General features: G+C 55.8%; 2 protein-coding genes across 10 annotated transcripts; both read right to left on the bottom strand.

Moving 5' to 3' along the window:
* Positions 1-186: 186 nt before the first annotated feature.
* On the bottom strand, positions 187-9,280 carry ALDH2 (aldehyde dehydrogenase 2 family member). The gene is made up of 13 exons (XM_048073999.2): positions 9,103-9,280; positions 8,166-8,270; positions 7,051-7,191; positions 6,744-6,823; positions 6,128-6,239; positions 5,118-5,246; positions 4,461-4,574; positions 3,988-4,090; positions 3,124-3,308; positions 2,608-2,772; positions 2,126-2,283; positions 1,493-1,607; positions 187-568 (listed from the first exon to the last, which is right to left on the bottom strand). The coding sequence occupies exons 1-13, from the start codon at positions 9,235-9,237 to the stop codon at positions 536-538; spliced, it is 1,575 nt and encodes a 524-aa protein (XP_047929956.2). The 5' UTR covers positions 9,238-9,280; the 3' UTR covers positions 187-535.
* Positions 9,281-10,108: 828 nt separating this feature from the next.
* On the bottom strand, positions 10,109-22,605 carry ACAD10 (acyl-CoA dehydrogenase family member 10). Of its 9 annotated transcripts, none has more exons than XM_066979355.1 (15): positions 22,512-22,601; positions 21,325-21,502; positions 20,661-20,809; positions 19,685-19,879; positions 19,231-19,389; positions 18,296-18,455; positions 17,752-17,893; positions 17,342-17,410; positions 16,390-16,571; positions 15,663-15,813; positions 14,695-14,858; positions 14,048-14,221; positions 13,100-13,455; positions 11,071-11,140; positions 10,109-10,801 (listed from the first exon to the last, which is right to left on the bottom strand). In XM_066979355.1, the coding sequence occupies exons 2-14, from the start codon at positions 21,491-21,493 to the stop codon at positions 11,075-11,077; spliced, it is 2,136 nt and encodes a 711-aa protein (XP_066835456.1). In that variant the 5' UTR covers positions 21,494-21,502; positions 22,512-22,601; the 3' UTR covers positions 10,109-10,801; positions 11,071-11,074. The 9 variants fall into 9 exon arrangements, with proteins under 9 accessions (XP_066835456.1, XP_066835454.1, XP_066835452.1 ...); XM_066979353.1 differs by having other exon boundaries at positions 14,713-14,858; positions 17,342-17,431; XM_066979351.1 differs by having other exon boundaries at positions 11,071-11,137; positions 17,342-17,431.
* Between the last annotated feature and the right edge of the window lie 5 nt (positions 22,606-22,610).

Consider the following 22,610-nt stretch of genomic DNA (forward strand, 5'->3'; position numbering starts at 1 on the left):
GCGCCGCCCGCGGCTCTGAGGCGAAGCCCTGAGGGGCGGGGTCTGGCCCCGCCCCGGGAGTGAAAAGCACAAATAAAAGTGAATAAATCAATAAATCGCACACACGGAATCAATAATCGCACTAAATCCGAGTCCCTCCTTAGCTCACTGCCACCCCCCCGTGCTCCAACAGAAGGCAGGGGCAGCTTTAGTGACAAAACTTTATTGTGCGCAGGTACAAAAAGGGGAGCACCCCCCCACGCTGCACTGGAGCTGTGAAGCGCTTACAAAGCCTACCGCAAACAAGCGAATAAATGATTTTCTGAGGGAATAAACCCAACGCTTTCATCAGCTGCAACAGGAGTATGGCCCTGTTCCCAAGTGGCTGCAGTATTCTGAAGACAGAGCTCCTCCGGGCACCTTCCGAAGCATAATTCCTTAACGCAGAGTTACACGGCTGCCACCTAAGCTTTGCGTGTTAAAGAGGTTTCCTTTGCTTTATTCCTCACAAAGCTGCATAGGTGTTCTCCAAACGTGGGGGGTGGGCTGTTGTCCTTTAGGAGTTTTTCTGTGGGATTTTGATCGTTACCTAGGGCAAACAAAAGTCACAGGTCACTTTCCTGCAGGCAGCAGCCGGTTGCATTCCCCTGAAGGGCAGCAGCACCGCACCGAGGGGAACACGAGCCAGAGGACAGCGTGTCCCCGGCGGCGGTCACCGGCCGGGGTCAGGAGACCTGTCCTAAGAGGCAGGGGGAAGCTCAGAGGTGGTCCCTGCACCTCTCCAGAGGTCTCCCTGCTCGCTGGGAGAGAGGAGCCCCAGCAGAGCACAGCCGACCATGCCTGCTCCCACACCACACGAGCTCCCTGCCGGGCACACGCCGGAGGCCCTGAGCTGCTCCACACCTTGTGCTGGGTCACGACTCGGGAGCCGCAGGCAAACCACCGCAGCCCACGAGCTCCATCACCTGTCAGACACCACAGCTGCGGGCAAGACCGAGTGCCAGCCCTTCTGCCTCGCCTTCCAGGAAGTTATTGCCCAACGCCAGCAATGCTGCTCCAGAGAGCGGCATTAATGCTGGGGGTCACTGCTCAGATTCCTCCTCCTGAGCGATAAGTGCCCAGTATTCATCTGACAGTTTGGACACACAGAAGCTTCCACCCCACTGACGCTTGCCCCCAGCACAGCCTCTCCACAAAATAAGCTTGCAGAGAAGCCAGCACACTTCCACTCCTTGCAGTGAGAGACAGCTAAACGGTGCCAAGTGGTGCAGGCAATTGGTAATCAGTCAGTCAGGTCACATACCGTTGTTTTCTAAAGCTGTACAAAACAAGACTAGCTTTCTGATTTAAATAGTTGCACGGAGTTTTGTTTGTGGTTACTTCAGAAGCGCAGCTCCAAGTTCGGTTCAAGCATTAGAAAGAACAGTAACTCTCAGGCCCACACCAGCAGGTACAGAGACAATTTGGAGCTACAGCAGATGTTTGAGGAGAACTCACACAAGGGGATACTCACATTTTTCACCTCTACATACGCCTCCAGACCATACTCTCCCAGCTCTCGCCCATTCCCAGATGCTTTGTAGCCACCAAATGGGGCTTGTGCACCAAACACATCATAGCAGTTCACCCTGAAAAGGAAAGCATGAGTTAAGCACCTACAGCTTCAGAACAGGTTAACAGAAGAGCTTTTTCCACAGCAAATGGACATCTCAGCTGTGTACAGCAGAGGGACGGATGAATTTCTAGTCACAATTTCCCCATTTGTTAGTTATCTCAACCAGCAAATTTAATCAATGCTGGAACCTCATCTTTATCAGCCACGAAACAGAACACCATGAAATCAATTCGTGTCTTGCATCACACAAGCCCAGAGCCCTGCAGGAGCTGCTGTCATTGCCAACTGCAGTGCTGGAGTTCTGCTCCCCCATCTCACTCACTAGTTCACAATGAGAGCATGGAAACTTAATATTCCTAAATTTCACCGAAAGTAGCACTGCAGTTGAAGGTCTGACATTACATTCAGTGAGGTACTTGTAAAATTTGATCCAAAGCAGAGACAGGCTATCAAAGAGCAAGTGTAACAAGAGATCACAGCGCACATGAAAGCTGCCAGCAGTTTAGGGAGAAAAAAAGTGTCAAGGCTCACCAAACTGTTCCAGCTCGCAGGGCCTGAGACACATAGTTAGCTTTGTCAAGGTCCTTCGTAAAGACTGCTGCTGCTAGACCGTACTTGGAGTCGTTTGCTCTCTCAATTACTTCCTCAATTGTTTTGAACTTCAGAATCTGCATGACAGGCCCAAATATCTGCAAGATCCAAACAGATCAAGTGAAAAACTGCAAAGTGATCCCAGGAGAGGCTGTGGTTGATGCTGGAGTTGTGTGTGTATGTTGGAAGTTACACAGGACGCTACATTCAAAGTATCACTGTGGTCACTTCCCATATTATGAAGCACCCAGCATGTAATTTGGAGGGAATTTTGCTGCGGTAACTTCCTAAAGAGTGCCAAGTTTCTCTTTCTATTCTCATTACGTGAATGTCCAGTGCTTGCAGACCCGGCTCGTGTTACACCAGTGGGTGCAAAGCGACAAAGAAGTGTGAAGGTGACAGAAAGGTGCCGCAGGTCTCACCTCCTCCCTGGCGATCGTCATGTTGTCCTGCACTTCGCCGAAGACAGTTGGCTGGATGAAGTAGCCTCTGTCTGCAGCGGGGCTGCCACCGCACAGCAGCTTGGCTCCTTCACGCTTCCCAGCACTAATGTAACCCAGGATCTTCTTATACTGCTCTTCGTCCACCTGAGAGCCAGGACAGACAGGTGAGCTTGATGTTTGCAGGGGGTAAAAAAGGATTTGGCTGCAGCCTCTCCGGCACGCAACTGGGCTCTCGCAGTTCCCCATTTCAATAGGCTGCCAAGCCAGCTTCAAAGGGAGATGAGGATTTTTAAGTGCCAGTTTCAAGTGGAGGTTTTGGAATAACCAGAATGGTTAATTAACTTCTCCCTCCTGCACACAGACGTAATGGGCACAGTTCAAAGGAGATTATGTGGGAGACTGGAGCATACCCCTGATCCTGACCTACAGATGCACAATGACTCAAGACTGGGATAATTTCATGAAATAACAGTTCCAGACGTTTCCTGCTCTCACCTGAGGTCCCTGCTCCGTTTTAGAGTCAAACGGGTTTCCGACCACCCTGGACTTGGCCTTCTCAACGCTCCTCTCCACAAACTCATGGTATATATCTTCCTGGACGTACGTTCGGGATCCGGCACAGCAGCACTGCCCTTGGTTGAAGAAGAGGGCAAAGTGGGCTTGATCCACAGCCCAGTCCACTAAGATGGGGGAGAAGAGGAAGACAAAACCAGCCCAAGTCAGTAAGTGGCTTTTTTTGAACTATTATCATGCTAGCTACTGGAGCATCAGTGACACGAGGTCCTTTCAGCTGACGGGCATTTTCTATGCTTTGGTAGTTAGATACAGATTTAATCAGCATAAAGATCCATTAGTGCATCCCATAATAGGAAAAAAAAATCTGATCTGAGGCAGATTATAGTTATTATTTGAAATTAACAGATATTAAAGATGAGTTAGTTTGGCTCTAGTAGAATCTCCTTCCTTACTAATGCATTTGGTTCATCCAGATCAAAAATGAACTCATGTGCAAGAGATGAGAGAACCAGAACTGCATAAGGACAGAAAAGGGCGGTAAGCACTAAGAGAGAGAAAGAAAAACAGAACTGAGAAAGCTGAAGGAAGATACTGAAACAATTCTCATTTGTTGATAACTGAGCTTCTTCCCAGTACTGGGAAAGAAGTGGGAGTGAAGAAGCCCTGATACACAAATGCGGCAGCTGCAGCAGGAGGCGCAGAGACTTCACGCAGAGAGAACAGCCAGGTGGTGTCAGAGCTGGGGACACACGACGTAGGAGAGCTTTCTTTTCCCCTCCAGCTCTGCTTGCAGAAAGCCAGCGTGAAACGCACAGACCAAACGCTCCGCTAGCAGGTGCTTACTGTCAGCATCGGACATGATGATATTTGGACTCTTTCCTCCAAGCTCCAGCGTCACCCGCTTCAGGTTACTCTCTGCTGCAGCCTTCTGGATCAGGTGCCCGACCTGCACCAGGAGAAGAGGCGTTAGGGACTGCCTCCAGCCCGCAGCAACACCCGGCAGGGCGGCTGGTTTTAGGTGGCAGTCAGCAGTTTGACAGTAATCCCTTCATTGTCAGGGCTTTAAGGGAAGTCCGCCTAGAGTGTCGCCTCTAGAACAAAGCAGATCAAGGAAAACAATAGGAAATACTCTAAAGAAAGCACCTAAAAAGAGTCTTACGCAAAGGAAAACTGAATGTCACGTTGTAAAGTCAGCTGTATTTCTTGAAGGAAGCTGTAGAAGGTGATGCACCTCCAGTATTTTGTACAAAAGAAGCAATATAGACACGAGATAATCTTTACGTCCCGAGGGCTTAAAGGTAAAGGCCCCCCCTCACCTCTGTGGAGCCAGTGAAGGCCACTTTATCTACGTCCATGTGGGAGGAGATGGCAGCGCCCGCAGTGGGCCCGTAGCCAGGGATGATGTTCACCACGCCTGGGGGGAATCCGGCCTGCAGGTTCACAGCAGGAGAGGGCAACGTTATTCCTTCCACGAATCAAGGCTTTCACCTGCATTCGGCTGTTAGTAACCCTCCGAAACGCCTCCCACAAAGAACAGAGCCCTGCCTAGCTCATTTTCATTTCCCAGGTCTTCAGTTCTAACGTTTAATTTGCAAGAACCGGGACAACTCCTCGCCCCACCCTGCACCCTAAACATGGCTTGGAGTTATATATTATTTTAGCTTTTATTTTAGCACGTATTTTAGCTCTCTAATCACCCTGAAGTTTACTCAATTGAACCTCAGAGTCCTTCCCTAAATCAAGGAGGATGTCCTCTGCATATGCGTTTATGAAGATGGTGTTTGAATGTGTTTTTTTTTTGCTGAACCAAACGCTAAGATATCCAAACACTAAGATATCCAAGACAATCCAGCCTTTCTCCAGACCAGACGGCCCTCCTCTGTTCCTGTCACGTGCCCTCCAGTTTGGCTGCGTTACCCCAACTCCAGCAGCGCTAGCGAGTCAGCCGATGGAAACCCAGCCCTTCCCCTCACCTCCTTGATCAGATTGGCTATGTAGAGGGCACTCAGGGGGGTTTGCTCCGCCACTTTCATCACGACCACGTTCCCGGTAGCCAGGGCAGGCCCCAGTTTCCACGCCTGCATCAGCAGCGGGAAGTTCCACTGGAAAACAAGGAGAGATTTGCTGGTCTGAGCTTGCAAGTTCCAATTACCGAGCAAGTAACGAGCGAGCTTTATTCAAATCTGGAGGTGCAGCACCTATGGAAGCAGCCTCTGATCCTTCCCTAGCTGCGGTTTTTGGCTCCTTTTCAAGCACTGTCTTCTGCTTGCCCAGGAAAACTGTACTGACGTGTGAAGCCTCTCAGTACCACTGCGAAACCACAGCTTTTTTGGAATTAATCTTTACTCTCCGTTTAGCCATTAAATGTTTTTTTTTTTTACATGTTTTGCAAGAAACCTTTGTAATGACAGGGCAGTGCTCACAGAGCGCTGAGGCATTTCCATTCAGCTCTTGTGCAATGCAGACACAAAACCCGTGCAAACACAGCATGCAACAACCAGAATGTGGCTACTCCTACACGCAGGTATCACCGTCCAGGGATCGTTGCATACCTGAGGCCTTGCTGTTGACAAACCTCTTTGCTCTGCTTGCTACCAGTTACAGAAATAAGACCAGTTACATAAAACTGAATTTTGCATGCTAGTTCTCCGTTTCCTCATTGTACAAACTACTACCTAGCATTAAAAACAGAAGTTTAAACTTAACTGTGGCTCTGGACTAATAAAGGGGCTAATATTCTTTTTTTTTTGCAGCAGCAGCAGCAGATACAAAATAAATCTTACCCATACCCCATGAAATCAACAAGTAGGTCTGTGCTGCCAGAGCAAAGTAACAGCCCTCCCGGCTGGAGCCAGGATCACTTTATTTTTAGCATTGGAAGGAAGCAGCGCTTCACAACAGACTCGCACTTTAAGATACCTCCTCGTCGTAACACTCATTTCCTGAAATACTATTTCAAGACCTATTGATACATTTTACTTACCGGGATTATCTGTCCACAGACTCCCACTGGCTCATGTCTGGTGTAGCAGAAGAAGTCTCCGTCTAAAGGGATGGTTTTGCCGTGGAATTTATCAGCCCAGCCTGCAAAGTACCTGGCAACAACAAAGTTTGGGTCACTGAACTGAAAACAGAAAACAAGGAAGATTTCCTCCAGCTCTTTGCTTTCCTCCCTTCTTCGGTCGCTTCATAAAGTGCACACTAATAGAAGTATTTCCCAGGAAGGTGATCTTAAGAGTGGACAGTAAATGCAAACTTTCGTCTCGCACATTTGCCAGCAATTTGTGTGGCATCTGTTGTGTCACTCCTGCACTGCACCACAGATTTGTGCAAGTTCTGCATACGGTAAGAGGGCAACATACGTACAACAAGAGCCCTTTGGAAAAGTCACAGGAAGGAGAAACAAAAGGAATTTTCTTAACCAAAAGAAAAAAAAAAAAAAAGGTAAGAGATGGAAACAGAGACTGAAAGGGCCAGATAATACCAAGGGGTCGGAACCAGCCTGAATCAGAGGCATCAGAGGCTCAGCTTCCACAGGCAGCTGAGCAGGAGCGTGGGGCGTGAAGCGACCGCGCTGTCACCGCAGCCTCCATGCCTACCTGAGACATTTGACTACCATGTCCAGATCCACCAAGTAGGAGACGGAGTACGGTTTGCCATTATCCAGAGTTTCCAGCGCCTACAAAAGACATTGAGATTGCCTGAAGCACGAGACGAGGAATACCACACGTACGGATTTAGATTTGATTCTCAGTTTGCTCCTCGTGTCAGTTCTGCATGTTGGCTTTTTAACTTTCAGGTTCCCAGGCAGCTCAGAGTTAGCTGTGGCTGACGCCCTCACCACACCGATGGGCTCCCACCACCCGCCTCTGCCCCGGCCGAGGGACCACGGAGCGCGATACGCACCGCCAGGTAAGCCCGGTCCCTCTCAATCAGGTCAGCTAGGCGATTCAGCAGCTTCCCGCGGTGAGACGCGTCCATCCTCCTCCAAGGCGAGCCCAGCTGGAAAGCTGCCCTGGCTGCCTTAACAGCCTTGTCCACATCGGCCTGCAGAGGAGTCCAAGCAAGGGGGGTGAGAAGGGAGCAACCAGCCCCGGCCTCCCTCTCACAACGCAGCTGATGCCCTCCCTGGGCTCCAGGAGGAAACACCACCTGTGCCTCTTATTTCAGCTATGTGGACTGCAAATATTGACACTATTTCTGCAATATCATCTGCTGGGTTAATCTTTGCATCCTAGAACAAGGCAAGGAAAGAGCTTTAGAAGTCTGCTTTGACACTCTTTCAGGATTTGATTTCACTAGCACATTCTAAAGCACTTTTTTCCTTGATCAAGTATCTCTAATCCCTCATTTTGTCCAGTCGGGACATTAATTTGCTTTTAGTTGTTTTTTCTGTTCTGCCTTGCTGTAATGGTCTCGCCAAGACAAGCCACTGCGCCACGGACAAGCAAACAACAAAGGGTTCCCTCGCTCACCCCTCCCCTGGGGAATACAGGCGAGTTTCCAGACTGGAGGATGAGCCCCAAATTGCTGGGAAACAAAACCTTGCTGTGCCACAGACTCCTAGGAGGGCCTTTCATAAAGCACAGGGCAATTATATGGCTGCTCCCTCCTTTTTCTTTTTTTTTTTTTTTTTACTTCCCTGGGCTGGGGACGGTCTCCCACTACACGTGCACAGCACGTGGAGGCCGTTCAGGCAACCCTGGCCTTCTGTTTCCACTCCTGCCATGACTCTGGGTCACGCTCCCACCACAGCAGGGGTCTCAGCGTTCATCCCCTCCTGGCCCAGCAGCTTCCACCCACGGCTGCTCCTCCCAGCACAGGCTCCACTCCACACCACGTCTGTTCCTCCCCACCCTTTCCAGTCCCAGCTTGCCGCTGGGAAGAGGCAAAGCCGGGGGGTTTTGTGAGAGCAGTGCTCGGGCAGGACAGCAGCAGCACTGGACGCAGCATTGGTGCAGGTCAGCCGCTCCGCAATCCCTGCGTGCTGCAAACAAACAGATCTCAGAGGGAATATTTACCTTATCGCCCTCGGCAACCTGGCAGATAACTTCTCCTGTCGCTGGGTTGATAGTTGGGAAGGTTTTTTTACTGACCGCATCGTGCCACTCGTTGTTTATGAAAATCTGCAAGGAAGAAAGCGAAGCAGTGTCACGCCTCGGAGCCAGACCTAGGAGGAATCGCTACGAGCTGTATTTGTTTGCTGGCTGCTTAGCAGGCTGTTTAATTCCAGGGACTCAGCTTGCGGGGGGCTCCAAAACCACGCGGATCTGAAGGCGATTTTCTGGCCTAGGCAGCCCAGCAGCCGCCAGCCGACAAAAAGGAGCCGCACCGCGGCGGCTCCCCTCTCACCTGGTCCTTCCGAAGCCCCGGGGAGCCTCGGGAGAGGGGGGAAAACGCCCCGGGCGCCGGCGCCGCGCCCCGTTTCACCCGCGGGGCTGGGGCTGCATCGCCCCGGCAGCGGGTGTCGGGCAGCCCGGCGGCCTGCGGGGACCTGCGGGCACGGCCGGGGCCGGGGCAGCGGGGCCGGGGCAGCGGGGCCGGGGCAGCGGGGCCGGGGCAGCGGGGCCGGGGCAGCGGGGCCGGCCCGGGGCGGGTCCCGCTCTCGCCGAGCTCCAGGCCACGGCCGCGGGGAAGGAGCGCCCGGCCCGCGTCGCGACAGCCGCCCGTGTCGGATCACCCACCCATATCGGGACACACACCCACCCACCCGCGTCGGGACGCCGGCCCAGCCATGTCGGGACACCCGCCTACGTCGGGACAGCCCCCAGCCGTGTCGGGACACCCACCCAGCCATACCGGGACACCCGCCTGCGTCGTGACAGCCTCCCGCGTCGGGACACCCCCCACCCATACCGTGACACCCCGAGCCGCGTCGGGACAGCCCCCCCGCTTATCCCCCCGGCCATCTCGCCCCGCGCAGCCCTTGCCGCCGCCCCCCCCCGGGGCCGGCCCTACCTTCTTGTAGGCGATGTCGGGGCGCGGGTTGGGAGCGGGGATGGGCGAGGCGGCGGCGGCGGCGGCCGAGAGCGGAGCCCCGGGGCGGGCCGGGCCCCGGCAGAGCCGGGGGGAGCGCAGCGCCAGCCGCAGCATCGCCGCACCGACAGCACGGCGCCGCCACCCGCGCCACGCCCCCCCCGCCGCGCCACGCCCCTTTTCGCGTGGCCACGCCCCCTTTCCGCGTGGCCACGCCCCCCGCGCGGCTTAGCGCCACGCCCCCGCCATTCATCACCGCGCTCCCTTCCATTCATAACCACGCCCCCGCCGCTCGTGACCACGCCCCCGCCGCTCATCGCCACGCCCCCCTCCATTCATAACCACGCCCCCCGCCTCGCTTCGCCCCGCCCACCCGCGTGCCCGCACGGGCAGCCCGAGGCTGGCAGCGCCGCTGCTGCCCCGAGGTTGTGCCGGCCCCGAGCCCGTTCCCCCCGGGGGCTCAGCGCCTCCGACCCGGCCCCGTTCGTGGCGTTCGCCCCGCGGGCACCGAGGGGACGCCCCCCGGGGAGCCCCAGCCTCCGAGGCTCAGCCCGGGATCCCGCTTGCCAGCGGGACGAGGCGGCCGGAGGCGCCAAGGCGGCTGCAGGCTCCCGGAGTCCCCCCTCCTTCGGGGCCGAACGCCTGCGGGAGGTCGGGTTTCATCCTGCGGCTCCAGAAGGCGCAGCTCAGGTTACAGGGCTCCCCGGCAGCCCCACGGTCCCGGCGCTGAGCAGCCAGCACGGCCGTCCCGGGGCCCTCCCGCAGCACCCCTCGTTCCCCTGGCAGCAGGGGCGCTGAGATAACGAGGTTTTGCGGGCCTGGGCTGCGAGAGCGCTCCTGTGCCGGAGGAGCCAGCGCCAGGCGTCGCCACCCACATCACTGCAAGGACCCCGCCGCATCCCACCATCCCCAGCGGAGTTTCCAGTGGGAGCAAAACGGGCGGAGGATACCGAAGAGACGACCTTGTTAAGCCGGTGAATGCCAAGAATTACGCCCAGCACTTCAATATTGAATTAATACCAGAGAACACGTGAAGAGCCCAGGAATCACCACGATCACAAGCCCCCAGTCCTCCCTGCTGCTGCTCCGTGTGGGGCACTGGAAGCCCCCCGCTGATCTGCATCGCCCCAGGGAAACCCAGAGAGACCCACTGCAGCCCCGGGGCCGTGGAGTCCTCCCAGTTCCTCCCAGTTCCTCCCAGTTCCAGGGGCCTCAGCTCCAGGGACTCCCCAGAAGCCAGAGTCCTCCAGGACCTGACCCAGTTCCCCCACCACGGGAGTCCCAGCACCCACGGGGTGCTGGGGATGTGCTGAAGGCGAGAGGCTCTGCTCCATCTCCTTCATTCCCAAACCCGGCCCGGCTCTCCCCGCTGCAAGGCTCGTGCCTGCAGCCTCATGACCCAGGGATGGAATTTGCCCCACAGCTATTGATCCAGATGACAGCAAACACCACGGAAATTCAAAAGCTCGCAGGCTGCAGATACCGTGACCCCTCCCACGCCAGAGGGGCTGGTTTAGCCTCACACCCAAGGCTCCCCAGCGCCGTCTCAGCTCCGGTTTGCAGCCTGCTGTCCTGTGAGGCACGCGGGACCTTCGGCCAGATCTTTGTGGGACCTTCAGCTGGGCGTGGGGCTCAGGCCTGGGCTGGGGTCTGCACGGCTGCGATGTTCTGCTCCAGAGACCTGTGTGAGAGCGAGATCCACGCCCACGCGGGGCAAGTAAGGGACTGCAGGGCCAGGGAAGCCCGACAGCAAATGCCTCAGCTCCTTCCGAACGCCCAGGATCCCAGAGCAAACAGGACAAATCTCCCCTTGGGCTCTTTGGCCCCGGGCTGCAATGCCTGTGTGACATTCCCGGTGCGCTCCTCCCGGCCCCAAAAGGCAGGTGTCCCCCCCCGCTGCTTTATCTGGGCCACAGGAGGATGAGCTGTGAGGTGTACGTGCCTGCTCACCCGGCTAGCCTGATCCGCGGCCTGCCCAGTCAGCATCGGAGACACCGCTTTGGCTCTGGCACTCTGCCTGCTGGAAGAAGACGAGACACATTGCGTCCTTCTCCGTCCTCCCCTGGCCCTTCCCCGGCCGTGACAGTGCGGCCGCGGGCCCACTGCCTCGGCCGGAGGCACTCGTGTTTGCTCAGAGAGAGGCTGAGCTCTGCTGTGCTCCCCTCGAGAAGCTCTCCCCGGGGAACTGGGGGCATGGGCAGCCTCTGGGACCCGAGCGCTCCCGTGCAGGGCATGGCAGGATCAGCCCAGGCGCTGCCTCGTTCAGCCGAATTCCATCTCGCAGGGACAAACCCTGCCCCCGCAGCGCCAGCTGGCCCTTTCCCTTGGCTCTTGCCCAGCCTGGGAGCGCTGCGACAGCCCTCGGCCGGGCCTGCTCAGCCGTTTAAGGCCCCGCTGCCGTTATCTTTCCTCTGCAGGCAGCAGGACCCCACCCCTGGCCTCCTCCCCCCAGCTTTACGACGTGCTTCCACAGCTGAGGGCGCAGGGGCGATGCCAAGGGAAGAAGCGGTGCGATGGACGGGGAGAAGGCAGGGACCGGAGGGATGAGGGGGCTCTGCTCCCCCAGGCCAGGAACGGTGCCTGCACCGCAAGCCCAGGGCACGGAGGAGGGACGGAGCGGCAGCCCCGGTGTTTGAAGACCCGGGGACTCTCCCCCAGGTCTGAAGATGAGCGTCTGGAAGAAGGGCGAGGGGATGTGCTCCTCTCAGCACTTCCAAACTGCCTGCAGCCGGCTTCTCTCCGGGATTAGCTGCTAAGCACCCTGACACGCTGGTTTTTGCTGCGTGAGCACAAGGAAACATTTCTGAAAGGCTCAGCAGCAGACGGGATCGGTTGTTTTTTTTTTTTTTTTGGCAGTTAAAAGGCAGTTAAGCAACCCACTGCACTCGATAACGTCACTGGAGTATGTTAAGGGCCCAATTTAAGAGCCCAATCTCGGCGGCAACTCGAGGAGAGCGATGTTTGCCTTCGTGACACGCACTGGGAATGATTACTTAGGACACCACTCCCAGCAAATCCCTTCGGAACAGGAGCCAGCCCAGAGCCACAGGCACACTGAGCCACCCCGCGTCCACCAGCAGCACCGAGAAATGGGTTTGCAGAGCCTGGGCAGGGGACCCAGGCGTCCTCGTAGCTGTTTTTTGGCCTGCCCTGCCTTGTGCTGGCAGAAAGAAGAGATGCGTCTCTAAAACTCTACCGTTTGGGACTTGACAGTACTCCCTCCTCTCTGCCACTGACCCCAGATGCGACCTGGTGTGTCGTTTGGGTAGCTGCTTTCTCCCTCCTCGCCACCACACCAGACAGAACCCACGTCCCTCCGCTCCGAGGGACCAGGGCTGCAGCAGCACCCGCTGCGTTCGGGAGAGCCCAGGACGGTGGCAGGGCCAAAGTCCAAGCGGCATCCCAGAGCCTGCTCTGTCTGATCCCACGCTTCTCACCGGGCAGGGATAAGTTGGCTGCTGGCAGGGGAGCCTGCAGGGACAGTCCCTACCGGGAGAGCAGGCTGAGAGAACAAAAAAGGAGGAAATGCGGGGCGCGCCAGCAGCTCTCTGCCCTGCTGAAGGGCCATCCCCAGCCAGTGCACCAGGAGGCACTGTCACAAAGAATATTCGCTCGGCCTTTCCCTCCCAGAGACAGCCCTGCCAGGAGAAGGGAGCGAGTGAGCGCTGGACTGGCAGCACGGGACTGAAAGGTCCCGATTTCTGGGCCTCCATCAGCGTCGGTGGCAGTGCCCTGGGGGAGCAGCCCCATTTATCGCAGCTGGCCTGGCCGTAACCTGCTAATCTGGGAAGGGAGCGCCAGCTTCTGGAACTGCTGCTTCCTAGAATACGAACTCCGCAGCCAGCAATTTCGCCAAGTCACAGGGCTCTGGGTGCCAAGTGCCTGATGTGATTGGGAATGCAAAGGCACTGAGAGGCATGCCGCGACCTCCGCCCCGGTGTAAGGGAGCAAAGCTGCTTTAGGAAGGCAGACGGCTCACCTGCAGCTCTAGCAGAGGTCGCAGAGTCCCCCTGGGCTGGGAATTCAGAAAACTCCCCTGGACGCCCAAGATCCTTTCCGGCTTGCAGTAAAGACCCTCGGCCATCCCCAAGAGGCTGCTGAGGGAAGTGACGGGGGGGACCTGGGGCACGGAGGCAGCCCCAGGACACGGCCAGGTGCCGCAGCTCCTGCTGAGGAACGGCCCCTGCCTGGCCCAGGTGCTGTAACGCCGTGCACAAGGCTTTGCAGCAGGGAGGCTCTCAAACACGCGGAATCCTTCTTTGACGGCAAAGTCCCAGGCCAGGTCTGCCACGAACTCTGCGTGCTCCGGGCGGCTTTCACCTGGGGCTGGCCTCCCTGGGGACGAGAGAAGAATAAAGCACCCGCGTGACACAGCCACATCCCAAACAGAGCCGCGTGTCCTCGTCCAGGCCAGCACAGAAGGACTCGGGGAGGCTCTCTTCTAAGGAATTTGCAAATACCATCTTATTTTTCTCTGATAAAAACTCCCAGGCCAGACCTGATGTGTGCAGATAAACAGCACCGAGAGCCCCCCCCCACCTCCCTGCTTCCCAGTTGCTCTAAGGCTGGGGCTTACTTCGGAAGTCTGAGAGCTCCGCCTGTAGGACACGCCTCTGAGCTCTGGGCTCTGCTCAGTCCTCGCAAGAAAGAAGTGAGCCCCCGACCTCCGATCAGCACAAAAGGCAAACGCAGTCCTTACGTCCACCAAAAAAGCAGCAGCTGGGGAAGTGCCCTCTGCGTGCCCCCCTTTGGACCTTTTTAATGTTTGCAGGACATGACTGGACCACAAAACGTGCTGTCCTCAAAGCCTGGGGCTGCCTTGCTCTCCTGCTGACCCAGATACCTCCCAGGCACGCCAGGCTTTGCTTTACTGCCCGAAATTCCAGCGACCTGCGCAGAACTGGGCCACGTTGGTTGGGCTCCTCACCTGCCAGAGAGCGTTTGTAGCGTCCCTGCAGCACTGCGGCCAGTCGGAAGAAGGCAAAGGCCATGTAGAAATGAAAGTTCTCGGGGCGCTCCACTCCCCTGTGGCCGCAGTACATCTGGCAATACTCCTCTGCAGTGGGGACCCCCGGGTGCCCCAGACCCCACCGCGCCGAGCCTGGAAGACACGAGGGGCAAAAGGAGTCAGCAGGCACCGGGCAGCTCGGCCCTTCCTAGGGGAACCAGGAGCCTCGTGGCAGAGCCCTGCAGGGGCTGCAGGGAGAGGGAGAAGAATCCAGACTGGTTTTTGAACACGGATCTGCTTGATAACAGCTATCTGTGTGCAGGGACACGGGGCCAGCACCAAGCAGGGCAGGGAGCGCGCAGCAGGGCTCACAGCGGGGGCAATTCCTCACCACACGGGCGGCAGGCAGGAGACAAACTGGGGACGGGGTGATCGTGGCACAGGGACCTGTGCAGTGCAGAGAAATGCTTCTGCCCTGGAGGAACGTAGGGCTCTTCAGAGAAAGGGCAGAGCAGGGAATACGGTACACGATCCACAGCCCTTCCGAACTGCAGCTGAGCTCTCTAAGGGCAGGAGCTAATCTGTTTCAGAACTCTGGTTCCTCTGTGTGTGTGTGTCAAACGTGCCTTTGCCCCTCTCTGTACCTCTCGGTGCGTTAAAGTGAGGTGGCAGGAAGAAGGCCATACAGTTATTCGCCAAATCGGAGATGGGATCTCCTAGAGTTGAAAGCTTCCAGCCAAGGACAGCAAGGACTTCTGGCCTCTCTGGGTGAAAGACCAGGTTGTCCACCCTGTATCAGAGGGAAAAAAGAGATCAGAAAAGTCTCAAGAGGGAGAAAAAAAAAATCCCAGGGCTCAGCAGCAGTAGGTACCTTCCAGTGCTCTTCACTCTGTGCAAAAATTGCTGAGTCCTCTGAGAGGTTATGCAAGTGAAATATAATTTCTGCAAGCATAGGTCAGGGAGAACAGAGATTACTCAACAGCGAACTCCCTGGTTAATGATGAACTGAACTGCACTTTGAAGAACGAAACCCAGTTATGTGGGGCCTTGGATCATTAACATGTTCCAGGACAGGCTAGCCAAAAAGCAAAGCTGACAAGTCACTGTCCAGGGAGATCTTCTGGTCACTTTAAGGGCACGCAGTAACTCGAGGCCCTCCCCTGTCATGTTCTGCACTTTGTGTGTAGCACAGCCTTCAACAATTTGACCCCCAGGAGAGGGCAGCAGCCCACTGAGGACGAAAAGAGAGGGCAGTAATCCTGCCAGGGCGCAGAGAGCACCTCTGATCCCAGCCACACCGCTCCTGGACGACTTTATGTCTAAGGCTGGCAGCAGGCAGGTTTTGCCGTACCTCCTGCAACACCTCAGCAGCCTCACGAGCTCCGTAAACACCAAACAGCATTGCTACCCGCACCAGCACTGAGTTCTGAGGAACAGCTTGCGATTCCCCAGCGTTAGACCGGTGTTTGTGCTGCCAGTTTCTGTCCCCAGTTTTCCTGGGAGAGGACCAGTAGGGGGAAGATATGGGAGCACTTTTGCTCCCCCTCTACCACCCAGGAGGTGTTCCACGGAAATGCTGTCAGCCAAGCAGTACCTGAAGTCACCGTGCACAACTGTCACCTCCTGAGAGTCAGGAAAATGCAGAGGCAGCCACTTGATGAGCCTCTCCATGGCTGGGATGACATCAGTTTCCACAGCTCGATACTGCTTTGTCCAGGAATCAACTTGCTGCTGAATGTAATTACCTGTAACGAAGGAATGGAGGCTCTCAGGGACAAGAACAGGCACAAAGAGGTTTCAGAAGAGATAAATAAAAGAAACGTGCTGAAACAGTCAAACAGCCAAGCAGGTCTCAGTCCAGCACCCTGAGAGAAGCTACAAGAGTTTAACTGTGATTTCCAGGGGTCCCATACATTCGTATCTGGGCACTGGATTTGATATTCTGGTGGAAATAGTCAAATCTTGGACAGAAACGTAACTTTTCCGCCAGCTCTGAGAAGCTGAGGTAGCCCTGCAGAGAACCTGGAGGAGCTGAGCAGAGTTTCGTGTGCCCAGAGATGGCAGCAAACGAGTCACTCCTACACCCACAGTGCAGCTCTTGCTGATGGCAGGAAGCTCCGGGGGCTACGAGCAGGAAACACAGACCTGGAGAATTTAAAGCAGCTTTCCACGCCCTCCCAAGAGGCCTGGGGATGCAGGCACTCTTCCGCACTCCTTTGCTTTCCCCAGGTTTGGTCCAAGTCCCGCACTTGAGCCTGTCCCTCGAAACGCTGGTACCCAGGAAGAGAAAACGGTGACAGGGATACAAAGCCTTCCCTCACCACGCTCCCCGTAGTCCTCCAGCCGGGCTGCTCCGAGGTCTACGCCGTGGATCTTGGCGAGGACTTGGCTCATGGCAGCGTAGGCAGCCCCCCGCTGGCTAGGCAGCAGCGCTGCCAGGGCGGCGTCGCTGTAGATGTGGCCGGTGCAGTGCTCCATCAGGTAGAAGGGCGCGCCAAGGGTGCTGGGGAAGCAAGGTGGAACTGGTGTGTCCGAGGTTAATCCCGCTACCTACCACCCTGCAGGTCTCACCTGCACCAGGAGCAAGCCCCCAGTCTTTACCTGCACTCCGAGGGGAAGGGCAGCCTCAAGAGCACTGCTCCCTGGGCGCTCACACCCAGCTGTGGCCTGGGCTCAAGCCTACCTCGGGCTGCCAGCCGGGGGCACGTGGCTGTGGCGTGATCAGTGCAGCCCCTCCAGCCCCCCGAAGCTGGCAGTTAGAAAAATCACCTCCTCACCTGAGCACACCGAGTCAGTGGGAAGCACTACAACATTTTTATAGCTGCTTTTCAGGGGAAGAGAGCGTTTTGATTAAGCGCTAAAATAAGGATAAACGAGCCAAGACTGGGCAAACACTGATCAGATCAGCACAATTTGGGAATTGGGGCTGGGAGACACAGCAGCTCCCGGGGCAGATCCCGACAGCTGCTTAGCAGCGGGCAGCGATGCCACCACACGGCTGAGCGTGGCAAACACCAGCACAGCCACGGGAAGGCAGGTGGGAGGGAGAGGGCCAGAATCACTCTGTGACCGCTTTGCAAAACCATCCTAGGAGTCGCAGGCCAGCAAGATCTGTCGCTGTGCCTTCGCTCTGCAAACCCACAGGAACACACGTTTGCCTGCCTGGGTTCTTACACCTGACCCACCCTGACAGGAGCACTCCTTCTCCCCGCTTCTTGGGGGAATCTGGCTGAAGCTGTCAAGTGGAGAGGGAAAGCTGAGGGATGAGATTACCTGCTGTCCTCACAGAGAGCAAGTACAGCGGGAACGGGAACACCAGCCTCAGAGAGTGCCTTCAGTACCCTGCCAGGGCAAGCCAGAGAGCTGTTTCAGCACAGAAAGGCATTAGGGAATCAGTAATTGAACTGCACTGTCGCTAGGCAGATGCACAATATTAAAAAGAGTCCTGCGCTCAGTTTTACAGATGCTAAAGTAAGGTGGCTCGAGGTGGGGGAAGAGAAGCACGCCAAAATCTTTGGCCCAAAGCCTCAAGACCGATCCAATCCACTCTGGGAAATCACGGGAATATCGTCACAGCCTTCCGCAGGAGTCCTGCCGAGGCAGAGATCTCCGGCACAGCAAGCTGGTTTGGGACTACAGGCTCTGCCAGCCAGCTGGCGTGAGGAGCGGAGCTGCCTTCTCACCTGTATTCTCTGCCGACAGCAGGGCCTGGGGGAAGCTGGCCGTCAGGGAGCTCCTTCTTCAGCACCAGCGAGCGGTCTCCAAACCGGACGTAATAGGTCCGGGCAGCCCGGCCACGGCCAAACTGCCGTAACACCAGCGGACCTGGAGAGATCAGAGCAGAGGGTCAGGAAACACAAGCAACATCTGGGATTATTTCTCGCCATTTCTCCAGGTTTTACTTTCCCTTCCCGTGCTTGGTTCTGGAAACTCATTTGCAGCAATCAGGAACCTACACTTTGCTCCTCAGCCACAGACCCCTGGGGGCCACAGCAGCAGCTCACAGACGGACACAGGTCAGGAATATTCCTGGCATCTCTTTGGCAACTTGTGCTCAGCGCCTCCCAGATAATGAAGTCCTAAAATGTTGCTTCCCAGTCCAGCAGTGATGGATCACTGAAACCTTTCCTTAATATTATTTTCAATCCACCTGCCATATGACAGAAAGAGCCAACGGCTCCAGGATACGTGAACGTTCAGGCTGGAGAGCAAAAAGTGCTGCACTACCTGTTGCCTGCTCGCTGAAGACATTTTCAAGGTACTTTTGCAGACGATCTTTTGGAATTTCCACGGTTGGTCTCACTGAACAAGTATACGGCACAAAGCCTTGCAAAGGAAAGCCCAGATGGGTTTCCAGCTCTTTGAGTGCTACTTCTAGATCATCGACCTGAAAGAAGGAGAGAGGGAGTTCGAAGATAAACTTGCCTAGGAAAGGAGCTCTGCGCGCTTGTGATGCATTTACCCGTGAGCCTAACGGCACTGATTCAGAGACGTGCAGGAATTCACTGGTCAGCCTCAGCCAACACCAAGTGCCATTACCAGCACTCGCTGAGCCTCCCACCTCGGTCTCTGTCCCCACGATGTACCTTTCACAGTGACATTGGCACCGTGAGCTTGGGCTGGGATAAAAGCTGGAATTCCTCACGTGCCATCCCGGGGAGCAGAGTTCCCTCTTCCCACCAGTCCCGTACTTACCCTTATCCCAGCGGTCCCCTCACCAAAGTAAAATCCCTGTGCTCTCTGTCTCCAAAGCCTGAGAGTTAAGCATTGCCCAGGTGGCAGATTCTTGAAGCCTCAGTTCCCAGAAATTTATTAAATACGTTTTACAATCTCACATCAGATGGATGTGGTTGTCTCAACCATACGTTAGGGCTGTTTCTCTAACAGGGAAATGAGGTCCATGAAAGAGAAGCAACTTCTCCCAGGTTATGCTGGCTGTAGGGTTTAGAGCTATGAAAGAAACACGCCAGTAAGGATTCTGCCAGTAATCCTCCCCTTTAACCCTGCCACATCCTGGAGGAATAAGGACAGGCTGAAACAAAAGGCTTGCCAACGTGAGTCTGCCGCTTTTCCATTTGAAAATCCTGGGCCGCTCAAGTCAAACACGGCTGCTGGGCTTAGAAACCGTGCCCACAGCTTGACCTGGTTCCACTGCTTTGTACCTTCACTGTTTTGATGCCAAGCCGGGCCGCTGTTTGGAGGCTCTGGCTGCTGCTGTCGAGGAAGATGGATTCCTGAGGCCGAACGTCCAAGCGCTCCAAGCACAGCTTGTAGATACGAGGATCTGGCTTGCACTTTCCTTCCCGATGAGCTTCAACTACCTGTGGCGACAAGCAACGGGTTATGCACGCGCCTGCTGTGACCACAACGTCTGTGCAGTGTTGGAAACGGAGGACAGGAGGGTGGGGGTGAGGCCGACAGGCGAAGGAATGTGTGAAACAAAGGACACGGGGACCAGAGGGCTGACAGGACGTGATTCTGGTGACTGCTAATTGTACATCTGCTAATTGGTGCTGCTGGTAGCCTTTCCTTTGCTACCTGCACGCAAAGAATTTCAGTTACTGCTCTCTACAGTCCTAGCTTCAGAAACACATCTCGTAATCCATCCAGGCTTACCACATCGAAGTGCTGCTGGTCGAGGGGCAGAAAGCTCTCTCCGTTCGACAGACGGAAGCTGTTGCTCAGAAGAGCTGTCTTAAGGCCTTCCGCACGGATACACTGTACTGCTTCTGCCATTGTGGGGAGCTGTTTTATCATCTCACGTCTGATTAAGTTGGAGAGAAAAGAGTCCACTGGAACACAGACGTTTGCCTAAGAAAACCAGAGAAACCCCCAGGAATGATAATTAGCCATAAATGGTTTTTGAACAGGAAGGGAAACGAGAGCGGTTGGGTAGGTAGATTGCCCGATCATCTTATCTTGCTGCCCCGCTTCCTCTGGCAGCAGAAGGCAGACAGGGAATCTCCCAGCTAAATTGCTTAGACCAAATCTGGTTCTCAGGTTACTAATTCTACAGAAGCAGCAGAGCTAAAGAGCTGATTTTGGCAAAGAGGAATAGGCTAAAGCTCATCCTGTCATGGAATCGAGGCAGGTTAGAGATAAATACTGGATTACCGTTCAACAAGAGGGAAAAGAATCTGCATTTCAGAGTCAGATGTTTCAAAAAGACCTCATCAGGCTTCTACTGATCCTAAGAACCCTACTCAGAGACCAGTCTCCATCTGTCAAGCATGTTCATGCATGAACTAGCAGCAAAAGCCTTTCAGCTGGTCTTTGATTCTCTGATTTCTCATCTCAGGTGATCCCAGAGGTGTCTTCAAATCAGAAAGTTATGAAATACGGAGGAAGAAGCTGGTGGAAGTGAAGGCAAATTCTGCTCACCATCCTGCCTGGGTAGCAGAATGATAACGGCAGTGAGAAGCCTGCCCCGATCAGACAGCAATGCTGCCCAGGTGGTAAATCCAAACCCTTCCATTGAAGGATTTATTTTAAAAGCTCCTCTCTCCTTACTGAACCACCAGGTTCCCACATTGCAGGATCCCCTTTCCCTGCAGTCAGGAAGCACAAAGAGAGGAAGGGGTAGTTGGCTTACAATCTCAAAGCACTCCTGTCCCAGCTCCTGCAAAAACTCCACAGTCGTCAGCTCTCCTCTTGAGTACTTGAGAGAGGGACTGTTTTCCCCTCCAGAGGTTACAGCTCGTTGGATGGTGCCGGCTGGAATACAATTCCGGGCCTCCCAGTCTATGTAAAGAAAAGTGAGAAAGCCAGGAAAGAGCAGATATGGCATCATCAGAACTGGGAAACTAGCTTGAAATCCCTCTACAAACCTAAAACCTGATAGATAAGACTAATGAGAATCGTGACGGGCTGAGGTAATTTACCAAGACATAAAGAGGTTTAGCATTTCCCCAGCCAAAGAACCTGATCTTTACTTTTAGTGTGGTACCCTTGGGGTGAAAACACAGCTCTTTGTGTCCTGCGGGGCAGTGCCAACGTTAGGTGCTATCAACCAGTGCCACTACAGGGCTGTTTTATCACCAGAAGTGGCCTGGCTCTGGCCTGGAGACGTCGACACGGTTGCTGGCTGCTTCTGATGGTGCAACTGGGAACGTTGCGCAGCGAGCGGTGACCATCGCAGCCACTGCAGCTTCTTGAACATCTCACCCACAGCAGAGGTGACCACCAGAGACGTGTGAAATGTATTTTGCCTAAATACACAGGAACGAGAAGACCAGATGAGAAATGAGAGCACGTACCCGCGGCTGTCCTGTGCGGGGCCGGGAGGAGCACCCCGCTGGCGTCTAAGACCACGGCTCTGTAAGGGCTCCGGCCGGATCGCCTCCGCTGGGCTGAGGCGGCGGCAGCGTGCGGCAGGGCCCCGGCCCAGCGCGGGCAGGGGGTGCGGGCAGCGCGCCTCAGGAACATGTCCTGGCCCTGTGGAAACGGGGAGGGGGTCACGGCGATGGCCAGGGCAGCGCCCGACACCCAGCGCGGCTCTGAGGCGGCGACGGCGGGGCGCTGAAGGAGCAGGCGGGAGGGGAAGAGACTGAGGTGTTTGGGGGCGTTTTGAGGTGTTTAGGGGCGTTTGGGTCCGTTTTGTGGTGGTTTGGGGCGTTTTAGGGGCATTTGGGGCCGTTTTGTGCTGTTTTGGGGCATTTGGGGGGCATTTTGAGGCATTTGGGGCCGTTTTGTGGTGTTTGGGGCTGTTTTGCGGTGTTTTGGGCTGTTTTCAGGCACTTTGTGGTGTTTTGTGGCTCTTGGAGGTCATTTTGGGCTATTTTGAGGCACTTCGTGGTGTTTTTTGGGGACATTTTAGGGGCATTTTGGGCCGTTTCGTGCTGTTTCGGGGCATTTGGGGGGCATTTTGAGGTGTTTGGGGCCATTTTGCAGTGTTTTGGGCCATTTTGAGGCACTTTGTGGTGTTTTGGGGGCATTTCAGGGGCATTTGGGGCCGTTTTGAGGCACTTTGTGGTGTTTTGTGGCCCCTGAGGGGCATTTTGGGCCATTTTGAGGCACTTTGCGGTGTTTTGGGGGTATTTTGGGCCTATTTGGGGTGCTTTGTGGTGTTTTGTGGGGCGTTTGGGGGGCATTTTGGGCCGTTTCGAGACACTTCGTGGTGCTTTGGGGGCGTTTTGGAGGCATTTTAAGGCGTTTCGGGGCACTCTGGGCGAAGGCGACGAGGCCTGGCTCTGCGGCCTACCGCGGCCTGCGGCTGTGGGGCAGCCTCCCCAAGCAGAACGACGACCCCGACCTCTCGCAACGAGCAGTCCCCCCCCTTGCCCCACCCACACCCCCCCGGGGGTCACAGAAGCCCCAGGACCGAGGGCGGGGGGCGACAACCGCGGCTCTTCCCCCCCAGGGCCCCTCACCCCCCCCCCAGGCCGGGCCTTGCCAGGCACCGGGGACGGCTTCCCCCTGCCCCCCAAATCTCGCGAGAACTCACCGCCAGCTCTCGCGAGGAGCACGCGAGCCCCGCGGCGAGCCCCCGTCTCCCCCGCGCCGCCGAGCCCCTCCCCCTCGTGACGTCATCGCGCCGGCGTGA

The sequence above is a fragment of the Anser cygnoides genome, chromosome 17 (assembly GCF_040182565.1).
Source record: "Anser cygnoides isolate HZ-2024a breed goose chromosome 17, Taihu_goose_T2T_genome, whole genome shotgun sequence".
Classification (NCBI taxonomy): domain Eukaryota; kingdom Metazoa; phylum Chordata; class Aves; order Anseriformes; family Anatidae; genus Anser; species Anser cygnoides.